The 12,016-nt window shown below is 41.1% G+C and overlaps 1 protein-coding gene across 1 annotated transcript; it reads left to right on the forward strand.

Moving 5' to 3' along the window:
* The first annotated feature begins 10,387 nt into the window (after nt 1–10,387).
* uqcc3 (ubiquinol-cytochrome c reductase complex assembly factor 3) lies at nt 10,388–11,756 on the forward strand. The gene is made up of 2 exons (XM_077242587.1): nt 10,388–10,652; nt 11,502–11,756. The coding sequence occupies exons 1-2, from the start codon at nt 10,536–10,538 to the stop codon at nt 11,628–11,630; spliced, it is 246 nt and encodes an 81-aa protein (XP_077098702.1). The 5' UTR covers nt 10,388–10,535; the 3' UTR covers nt 11,631–11,756.
* Nucleotides 11,757–12,016: the final 260 nt, after the last annotated feature.

A 12,016-nucleotide genomic window follows, 5' to 3' on the forward strand; every position in this document is an offset into this window, starting at 1 on the left:
GGTTTGAACAGTAGTGTATATCTGGTCAATATTTTCACTGGAATTGAATCAGCGCTAAAATTGGTTAACAAATCACACAAAAAAAAATAACTTTAGCATTACGTTAAGCCACAACAATATTTAATAAAATGCAGTATTCAATATATTTTATATCCAATTAAATAAAATTTCACATTATTAATGTTTTTACTGTATTTTGATGAAATAAATGCATATTGGTGAGCATAATAGACTTTTAAAATGGGGAGAGAAATGAGAGTTTTTTTAATTAAAAATAAGATGGTCTGCAAAAAGAAGAAATTGAATTCAACAAAAAGGGGAAAAAACAATAAATTGAAAGGAATAAAACTGTGATAAGGGAAAAAAGATCAAGGCAAATGATGAAGGCCAAGAGATAAAAAAAATTTTGCAAGTCTCAAGCAAATGGAAATGTGAAAGAGTGATAATGAAACGGAGAGACGCAGAGAAAGTGCGAGTGCATTGGAGTCAATGAGAGGCTAACACAGTTTGGTTGCCTTGGAGACACAAAAGGAATGAAATGCATTTTATGTTAGGTTCTCTCTCTCTCTCTCTCTCTCTCTCTCTCTCTCTCTCTCTCTCTCTCTCTCTCTCTCTCTCTCTCTCCCCCCCTCCCCCTCTCTCCCTCTCTCTCTCTCTCTCTCTCTCTCTCTCTCTGAAAAACAAAACCAAAAAGCCTGTCCAAAATAGGTTTTCTGTGCATGGCCACACAGCTGAAACATTTGCCAAAGCTTTGAAAAGCAATTTCATATGAAAATGGAGCAGGGAAATGGAACAGAGTATAGATAAATAAATAACGTCATAATGTCAGGGGGGGGCAAATTACTGGGTTTTTTTAGCATGCAGTTTTATCACAGAGCACCACAGTGCTGTTTATCTGCAGCACATACAGAATACACGCATGTAATCACTTACGCTCCATTGCCAAAGTCGGTCTCTCTTTCTGCTCTTTCTCTCCATCTCTCTTCAACTCTTGAGAGATGTTGCTATGGAAACTGGTTACAATTGATAAGTTTGAAACATGAGTGAGCCACAGACAAGCTGCTGGCACACACACACACACACACACACACACACACACACACACACACACACACACACACACACACACACACACACACACACACACACACACACACACACACACACACACACACACACAGACAGGCTGAGGCAGTTACACTTGTATGGAAATGGATCTCTTTTTGAAGAGCTGCTTTTCAAATCACCAGGATTTTCCAACCAAAGGAAATTAAATGTAGTAGGTAGAATCAGCAATTTAACCCTTTCTTTATACAGCTTAAGATGCCTTTTGTTAACTATGAATCAACAGCAAACTATATAATTCGGTCTGATGTCTAAAAAACCTCTTGGTGCTGGCTGTTGAATGCATGAGAACATCTCCCTAAAATTGGAAAAGTCATTTCAACAATAAGATGAAAAGACTGACAGAACATTAAGAGGGACAGAGGGAAACATGAATTATGCATCGGTGCAAATCTCAGTACAGTGAACCTTATCAGAATTAAGATGAAGTTTAACGTTTGAGGAGAAGAAGATTAAATTAGAACAGTGGAGTGAGAACTACGTTAGAATGATAGATGAGTTGAGAGAACAAAGATTGCCGTTTGGATATCAGACAAAACGTCACCACTTCTATCTAATAAATGCAAAGGTTTAATTAATGGGATTAATGACATTACTGAGTACATAAAAACATATATGTTCATAATCCTGATTTTTAATTATTATGTGAAAAAGGGGGAATGCGGAATGATAAGAGAGACATGAAACGTGTGTTATTGTAACCCTGCGTTCCCTGAAGGAGGGAATGGAGATGTTACGTCAGTGGCTTACATATTGGGATCTCGTCTGAGAGCTCAATCACCTTCAAGTGGTAACAGAACAAGCCAATGGACATTGGCGAGTGAGATTTGCATCGCAAACCACTTATGCGCTGTGGGTTATGAGGAAGTGTGCGGGACTCTCTTATTAAGTTTTCACTGAAGAGCTGAGCTAGTGCCAGTTCGCTCGGCAGTGGACAAGGATTGTGGTGATGGGACGTAACGTCTCCATTCCCTCCTTTAGGGAACAGGGGTTACATTAGTAACCTAGACATTCCATATTAGTCAGTCATGTTCAACGTTACGTCAGTGACTGATGTATTGGGATCCCTAAGAAAAAAGCCACAATCCAGCCTTTCCAGCGCCCTGCTGTCAATCACTGCTGTTCCTACTTACCAATACAGTGAGACTATTGGATAACACTGGGAAAGCGTGCCTATTCCAATGGAAAGGGATTCTACGGAGGCCACTTCCTGCCCGTAGGGGATGGTAGCATATGGAGTTACATATATGGACTGACCAAAGGGGCAGTGGTACATACGGATCTCTGTGGTAGATCCTGCCTAATAGGGTGGAGTCAATACTAAGCAGATGGGGCTCTGCGAAGGGAAAGAAACGGGCTCACCGAAAGGGAAGCCGTACGGTGAAAGAATACACATATAATCAAAAGCTCAAAGGAAGCGCTCTGTAAAGACCAGAGAGAGGTCCCAAGTGGGGATGAGGCGAAGTCGAGGAGGAACCTAATGACCAGGTCATGCTTTCCCACAGACTTACCTTCTACTGCATCGGGATGTCCGGCATACACTTTTAGGGTGGAGGGAGATCAGTGTTCGAACTATACCGTGTCCTTCGGGGGAGCCCAATTTTTTTCCAAGGGGGGGTGGGGTGGGGGCTGGTTGATCGTGCACTTGCGCGTGCCGAGGATTGAAGCGCCTTTCAGACAGGACGCGGAATGCGCGGCGCTACGCTTTGAAACTCATTAATTTCAAGGACTTCCAAAGATACATAACAGCTACAAGTGTTTGCACTATGCAAGCACTATATACAGGATTATACAATTATACAATTTTATTTGTAAAGCACATTTAAAACAACCGAGGTTAGCCAAAGTGCTGAACATAATTTCAGACAAATTATAAACACATAACATGAGCACAAAGCACAGTTAAACAAGTGACAAACTAAAGAATATATAAAATGCATTAATTAACTCTCAGGCTGGTTTAAAAGCCAATGAATAATAGTGAGTTTTAAGTTGCGATTTAAAAATGTCAAGGCTGGGAGCTACTCTGATACGCATAGGCAGATCATTCCAAAGTCTCGGTGCCACGACTGAAAATGCTCGATCTCCCCTATTTTTAAGTCGTGTTCTAGGAACAGATAAGAGTAGTTGGTCAGCGGACCTCAATGACCTCAAAGGAGCATGCATCTTCAGTAGATCATTTATGTAAGCTGGTGCTTGACCATGAAGAGATTTAAAAGCAAACAATAAAATCTTAAACTGTATTCTGAAACAAACTGGTAGCCAATGAAGAGAGGCAAGAACAGGCATAATGTGCTCTCGTTTATGGGTTCCTGTAAGGAGTCGAGCGGCAGCATTCTGAACTATTTGCAATCTAGAGAGAGAGGCCTGGTTTACTCCTATATATAAAGCATTACAATAATCCAGGCGAGTGGTGATAAACGCATGTATAACCCTCTCCAAATTTTTGAAAGATAAAAATGGCTTCAATTTTGTAAGTAGCCTAAGTTGAAAGAAACTAGCCTTAACAACAGAGTTTATCTGTTTCTCTAGGTGTAGATCACTATCCAACTTTACACCAAGGTTCGTTACCATAGACTTGACGTAGGGCGTCAGGGGTCCCAGGTCTAATTTGGAGGTGCTAGTAGAACTGCTAGGTCTAAAAATCATAATTTCAGTTTTACTTTCATTAAAATGTAAAGCGTTTAAAGCCATCCATGCTTTAATGTCATAAAAACAATCTAACAGCCTTTTTATCGAATCCTCACCGTTACTTTTTATAGGCAGATAGATTTGTAGATCATCTGCGTACAGATGGAAACTAATATTATGCTTCTTTAAGATGGAAACCTAAAGGAAGCAAGTAAAGGGAGAAGAGAATCGGTCCCAAAATAGAGCCCTGCGGTACTCCACATGTCACTGGTGCTGCTGGTGAAGTAGAGCCCCCGTATCCAACTTTATAGGATATAATAGGATTCACCCTATTATACTTTATCGACACAAATTGATAAGTCAAACTGCAAATAGCCATCCCCAAATAGTCTATAGCTACATAGGCTGTCTTTGACTTGAAAAAGGGTTAAATTACTCTTTAGGCTACAGAAGAATACCATAATTCATCCGTTCAATTAGGCCTAAGACATCGAGAGTCACGCAGACCTATAACAACCCAGCCACAACATATAATTGGGAATAACATGCCTTACCTTAACAAAGAATGGATTTCAAGGACTTTGCACGCAGATCAATGGCATCCACCGTTTATATTTATTCTACGAATTTTGAGTTAACATGTACTACACCGCAGCGCCACCACACATTGATCCTCATGACAAGAATAGCATGTATAGTTATCTTTATTGAAGTGAATTAGGTTTAAATCGCCGTCATGCATGCATGAATTAATGATATTTTTGCTATTTTAGACATAATACTCCACGATGATCACATTACACAAAACTGAAATTGCGCGTCAAAATAAAACATTGTCATTATTTTTTGAGACCCCCCAAAATTTCACGAATCACGTTTTCAGGGGAGCCCATGTCTTATTAAGGGTAGCCGAGCTCCCCCATAGTTCGCACCCTGAGGGAGACAGCCTTCGCTCCAGTCCTTCTTGCAGGAAGGAGCGGACGACTCTGATCAGGCATTTACAGGGGTCTTCTCGGTGAGAAGGACAGCAATCAACGAACAGACTCCACTTAATGCGTAAGCATGCCTTGTAGAGGGAGTTCTAGCTGAAGTGATCATGTCAACTGCCGGTGGGGGTAGGCCACTTAAGTCTTCCGCATCCCGTTCAGAGACCACACATGGAGGTTCCAGAGGTCTGGATGCGGGTGCCATCTGGTGCCCCGTCCCTAAAAAAGCAGGTCCTTGCTTAGGGGAATCCGCCATGGAGGGGCTGTCGTGAGGAGCATCAGTTCTGGGAAACAGGTCCAGGTGGGCCAGTAAGGCGCAACCGACAAGATCACCCCTCATCCTCCCTGACCTTGCAAAGTGTCTGTGTGAGCAGACTCACTGGGGGAAATGCACATTTGCATAGGCCCCAGGACCAGCTGTGTGCCAGTGCATCCATGCAGAGGGTCCCCTCGGTCATCGACATGTTGTCCATCTGGACTGGCAAGGAATACTGCTAGCAACTTGAGGCAGTTGATATGCTAACAACATGCCTGGACACATGTTCTAGGGGAACACCTGCCTGTAGAAAAGCAAGGTCTGACCACGGGCTGAAAGCTTGGTGATAGTCCGGTGTGATTATCAGCCAGAGGGTGCCATAGTGTCATCCCTATCTCTGGACTCGCTTGTGTAACCAGAGCTGAAGCGGTATCATATGAAGCAATCCGAGTGGAGATACCGTGGCTGCGGACGCCATATGCCCCAGTAGCCTCTGAAACAACTTCAGTGGAATCGCTGACCTGGCCTTCGAACAAATTCAAGCAGTTCAGCACTTGTAAGACGTGCTGTCAGGGCGACCGATTCCAGCTCCATACCAAGAAAAGAGATACTCTACACGGGGAGAGTTTGTTCTTTTCCCAGGTGACCTGAAGCCCCAGATGGCTGAGGTGCCAGAGCACCAAGTCGCTGTGTTCACACAACCGATCTTGCGAGTGGGCCAGGGTGATCCAGTCGTCGAGATAGTTGAGGATGCGAACACCCACTTTCCGTAGAGTGGCATGGACAACAGGGACAGCGTAGGAACAGTCTGTGTTGAGGGAGAATTGAGACATGATAGTACAATCCTTCAGGTCGACTGCCCAGAACCTATCTTGGGGATGGACACATTCGAAAATAATTTTGAACAGAAGTTTGTGAAGGGTCCGATTCAAACCATGCAGATCAAACATCCCGGACGTAACCCATTGCATTTCTTGGGTACAATGAAGTAGGGGCTGTAAAACCTTTAATGACCTCATGAGGGCTAGAGGGACTGGCTCTTTTGCATCCTTCACCATTAGTACTTGGATCTCTGCACGCAGGACAGGAGCATTCTTGTCCGCCACTGAGGTGAACCGAATGAACCTGGAGAGACACGGGGCGAACTGAATCGCATAGCCGAGTCTGATCGTCCGAATAAGCCAGCGTGACGGCCTGGTAAGTGCTAGCAAGGCTCCTAGATATTGAGCAAGTGGGACCAGTGGGACCACAGATGAACCCGCGGTGGGGCAGCGTGGTGGAGGACAGGGACCCGACCCAGAAGGCATAGCTTCCTGGAGTGGGGTCTGAGTGTACGATGCAACACTTACCTGGCTCCACAGTTCCTGTGAGGGAATGGCAGGAGATGCATGAGAAGGCGTTACATCTTGGAAGCGCAGAATCCTGCCTACTGGCGATAGAAGAGGGGTCAGAGACTGGCATAGCGTCGCTCACTGTCAACTGCGCCCTCTTGGGACCCAGAGATTGAGGAATCTGCTCTTTTGTTGAAATTGTGCGGAACAAAAAACAAACTCAACAAAGGATACTCCACCCTACCCTCCTCTGGGAGAAGGAACGGTGCACCCATCGTCTCCTGAAGAGCAGCTCCCTCCATCTCTGGGTCGCCAGTTTTAGGAACACTGCTTCGCCTGATGCTTGGAAGATTTGGCGGGACTGAAACGGGCTGTGTCTCCTTCCTGTTACCAGCTCCATGTTGCGGCCTGGGTGAACAGTGCTGCTGGCCTGGCTTGACGAGCCCCCTCTGTATCCCTCAGATCTCCCTGTGTATAGACCAAAATAGCCCTCTGCTGGGCAGAGGAACTATTGATGGATAGCAGAGGGACCCCACCTCTTTCAAGTCACGTCGAACGTGAAAGACTGATAAGGACCTAGCCCTTTCCTTGGCAATTATGCAAAATTATTTGAACGGAGATCTGTGATTGACCAACCACAATTAAGTATTCCAGAACTCAGTTTAAAGGAGCATCCATGCCATGTCATATTTACCGTAACAATTCTGAACTGTAAAAATCATTCACGTGCTTTTAGAACTTGTAATTACAACGAGAGCTACAACTTGTACCACATGGCCGCTGTACCACCTGCTCTGATCACTGCAGGTTTAAGGTGTGTTTGATTTGAAGCGGCGCTGTGCAGACCGATCGTTGTATGACATTAAAATACCGTCAGAGTGGTTCAAAAACATACAGAGCTTAATTTACGGTAATTACGACATGGCATGAACTCACTATGCAGCGTAACCCCCATAAGACCATTACAAAATTACTTTTTTACCTGCAACACTTTTAATCTATTAGCTGTATATTTATGCGTTGATGTATACTCAGGATAAAAATAGTGTACTATGACCAGCACTCAATGTTCCTGTTATGTATTTGCTCAAGACAGAAAAGTCAGTTTTGCACAGAACAGAAGCTTAAGCACATATGTACTCGTTTTACTATGTTTTACTAATGTGTAAAAAAGATGAACTTCTTTGTATTTGGGAAGTAGGGACTTTTAGGCATCCATTTCAGAACACGCACTCACACATACCACGTTTCCCCTTTCCACAGATGATTTATGTACAACAACACATACGCAAACTGTAAGTGTGAAATAGTGTTTGAAATTCCACCGAGAACTGTAAGTGGGTTCTGCTTCCCAACGCCATCCCAGCCATAATTAGCATTCATACTGGACGTGCTGCTGTGAAATACCACACAGGACCTCACCACACAGGTGTTGAACAGTGTTAAATGCTGTTGAGAATATTATGAAAGCATCATGCATGTGTTCTGTAGACATGAAACAATTCTGCATAGACAAGGGCAAACTTACCGCTTAAAAATGCAAAGCACACCTATAATCATAGGTAAACCACACACAGTCTACATACACAGACACGCACATTCATATTTCCTTCAATGATCAGTGGTTCACCTTCGGGAAAAAACGGGAGTCATGGCAACAAGAGCAGGCATCTGCAAGCGTTACTGTAGCAATCAGAGAGGAAAGGCAGCCAGGGGGTTGGCGTGAGAGGTGTCATTATAGACTGAGTGATTTGGAGGGGGAGTGGGGGGCGCGAGAAGCAGGAAACGATTAAATATTCAAGCAATAATGCAGCCAGTAGAAATTACCTCACTTTCTGCTTCAGAACATCAGAAGTTTAAACCTCTAGCACGGATGGAATTCAGAACAGGAAAGGTGAAGGAATCGCAGTGGTTACAACATGTAGGCTATCTGAAAGTTCTAAATGCTGGAAGTTTTAGAACAAAAAATATGTTTTATATATAAAATACACACACACACGCTGCACGGCCAAAAAGTCACTGTTTGGATTTAAATGGGCAAATGCTTGAGAGTCTATGATTGGATCATTATTGTAGTGATAATTATGTTTCTAGCATGTTTTATGTTTGGGAACAGTTCTTTTAACCCTAATTGATGGAATGTGTAGCTTTTAATTTCTTAAGACACATAATTTGCCATATTCCAGGATGACAATGTAGAGATTCATCAGGCTCAAATTGAAAATGAAGAATCACTTTCACACATGAATTGGCACCTCTGAATCTATACCTTAAATTAATTGGAAGTCTTTGGGGTGTGCTGGAGTACACTTTACAGAGTGCTTGACTCTTGCATTGTCAATACAAGATCTTGACCAAAAATTGATGCACCTCTTGATGGAAATAACATCACAACATTTATTTCCATCCATTTCCAAGATTTTGTACTGACAATGCAAGAGTCAAGCACTCTGTAAAGTCTAAACATACATCCGGTATAGTCAGAGCAGTCTAAAGGAATCCTATCAGAAACAAATTGTTTCTGATAGGATTCCTAGTCTGCTCTGACTATACTGAATGTAATCCATTTACAGTAAAATGCAGGCTGTTATTGCCATATATAAGTATGGCATCTTCTTTAAATGGTGTAAGAGGCTTTTAGAATTATCTTGTTTTTTTTGCTGCTTTCATTGTTATGCAGTGATGGATAATAGCAAGTTATTTTAGTTGTGTTGTAGTAGCTGCATCTATGGTGTTTGTGCAGAAACTATGGTTGCCACAGCAATGTTTCATAAAGGATGAACAAAGCTCAACATGTGCTCAAGCTGGGAAAATGTCGCTTAAAGGGACACTAATGTATACCTGCCTTTCTAGCTATCTATTTTGCACCTTGACTCTGATGGACACACATTATCAGCACTTATGTGCTTTCTCTACACCCACACAGCCTGCAGTGCCTGCAGACGGAGTCACACACACACACACACACACACACACACACACACACACACACACACACACACACACACACACACACACACACACACACACGATAGTATGTTAGAGCCATCTGGTGGAAAGTATAATTAACAACTGTTCTGTCCTGCTATTTTATTTTACTTTTTTTTTTTAACTTATTCAGTCAGTGTGCAGCTTTGCATTATGCAGAATGCATTAATTTGACCCTTGAAAGATGACTAATATTTTAAAAAGCAATATTTCAAATTGAAGTAATGTTCTGTTATATAGTCAATGATTAATACCTGACTCATTACCTCATCATACCACATTCGACAAATAGTGTAGTATTTGTACCTAGCATATCATAGTGAAACACCATTAGATACAATAACTAACAAACAATTCACCTAGCACGAATAGTAGATAGCTAAATGTCTGAATCCACTGTCTATAAAATGTTGGCCTGTCCTGCGTCAGAGGTCTTGACCTTCTTGACTATATCCAACAGTTATGTAATTTAACATAATCTATTAAATTGATATTCAGTTGATTGTTAATTCATATATATATTTTTAAATTATTACCTGCTTTATTACCAAAACTCTTATGCTGTGTCCCACATTTTGTGCGCAATCCTGTTATACAGATAATATTCCATTACAACATTCCAACTCATAGAAATATTAAACAACATTATCTGGAACCTTTCCACATTAAATTTAATAATATAAATCAATGTTTCTACACAAATTGTATTGACAGTATTGAACAAATTCAATAAATACAATTGAAAAGTTATAATTATTATATTATATAAATATTATAATTATATTATATTATATGTTTGTTGTCGATTTGATTTTGATGTTTATTTAGTTTTAGGCTACAATGTATGCATATTCCAATTTTGTTAAAAGGTTGTAAACAAATTATTGGAGAAAACAAAACTCTTATAATATTAGCTTTGAACTACGGTCATCTCCGTTGAAAGTGCGATTAGAGGGTAAACATTGATGTGAGAGTTAAAAGACTTTAAAGCACGTGCGCCTGTTCATTTACACTATAATTATTGACCAATCTGCTAGTAACAGGTTAAAAAAGTTGCATAATGATGTACTCCCACAATGCACCGCATCGTGTCAACTGACAGTGTTATAGCCTACTGACACTGACATAGCTTTTTTCGCGATCTAGTGAGGCTTGATCATTTATATCAAGCGAATAATTAAAGAGTTTTGTCGTGCTCGCGGAGAGCTCGTGCACACCATGAGCGCCATGAGGACCATGTTGGTCTCGATCGGGCTGGTCGGGGTTGGCGGTTTCGGCTACGGAATGTGGGCCATAATTTCACCAGGAGAGGAGAAGAAAAGGGAAATGTTGAAGGTACTGAAACATTGCAGTTTTATAAAATGTGACCCTGGATTACAAAACCAGTCTTAAGTAGCACGGGTATATTTGTGGGAATAGCCAACAATACATTGTATGGGTCAAAATTATCAATTTTTCTTTTATGCCAAAAATCATTAGGCTATTAAGTAAAGATCATGTTCCATGAAGATATTTTGTAAATTTCTTACCGTAAATGTATAAAACATTTATTTTTGTAGGTGAATGCAGCACAATCGCGAACATGAATGGACAACTTTAAAGGCGATTTTCTCAATGTTTAGATTTCTTTGCACACTCAGATTCCAGAATTTCAAATAGTTGTACCTCGGCCAAATATTGTCCTATCCTAACAAACCATACATCAATGGAAAGCTTATTTATCCAGCTTTCATGTGATGTATAAATCTCATTTTCAAAAAAATGACCCATATGACTGGTTTTGTCATCCAGGGTCACAAATGAGAAACACAAACCTATAAAAAAATTGCGGGGGTGATGCGACTATAGGCAGGCGCCTCGTGTCATTGTTTGTCACCGATCAGTTTCATAAGAATGTGGTCGTACAGGGATCACTTATTAACGAATTGATTTAAGCAGGGTCTTATTTATTACACTCTGATAATGATATTTACTGTCTGGTCGCTTTTTACGCCTCTTAATAACAAAACAATGAGTGAGCTGCATTAGTTGTTATTCCATTTCATTGGATAATAACTCTTAATAGTCATGGAGGAATAACACCTTGTTCACGAGAATGTTTTTAAAAATATACTATACTATTATAGTTCAAATTCCTGATAAGATTTGTAACCTTGATCCATCTCTCTCTCTCTATTTTTCCAGAATCTGCCCGAGGCCAACCCCGTCCGAATGGAAGAGAGCAGAAAGAGAAATGCCCTCATGCTCCAGGTGCTGAAAGAGGCTTCAGAGACCAATGAAAACATTGCACGTGGAATTGGGGGCCAGAAATGATGGAATGAGTTTTCACATATCAGACTTTTAACATGCTACCGGGATTCTGTACATATGCATGGGAGGAAAAGTATGAAGGCTGTGACTTATTTAAATAAATTATCTGCAGATGCTCCATGTCATATATGATGTTGATTATTATTTGATGGACATGGCCATGAATGCCACTGACAGATTTGCTTTGCTTTTGTTTCCCTTCTCGAGAAATAATCTTAAAATAGTTGCTGTTTTGGACCATATGTTCCAAAAACAACTTGACAATATTAAGTTAGCATGACCTGCTATTTGCAATGGCTGGGCCAAAAGCCTGGATTATCCAAAAAGTGTTTCACAAGTAAAATTGTTTATATATATATGTATTTAAGTTGTAAATAAAACAAAGTGTT

This window comes from Siphateles boraxobius, unplaced genomic scaffold (genome assembly GCF_051911475.1).
Source record: "Siphateles boraxobius isolate OS27281-9 unplaced genomic scaffold, OSU_SipBor_1 25, whole genome shotgun sequence".
In the NCBI taxonomy this organism is placed as follows: domain Eukaryota; kingdom Metazoa; phylum Chordata; class Actinopteri; order Cypriniformes; family Leuciscidae; genus Siphateles; species Siphateles boraxobius.

Bases quoted from the DNA above. Each gene is read 5' to 3' on its own strand.
- uqcc3 (XM_077242587.1), top strand. From the start codon at position 10,536: ATGAGCGCCATGAGGACCATGTTGGTCTCGATCGGGCTGGTCGGGGTT. The intron at 10,653-11,501 runs GTACTGAAACAT...CTATTTTTCCAG, and splicing joins AGAAAAGGGAAATGTTGAAG to AATCTGCCCGAGGCCAACCC.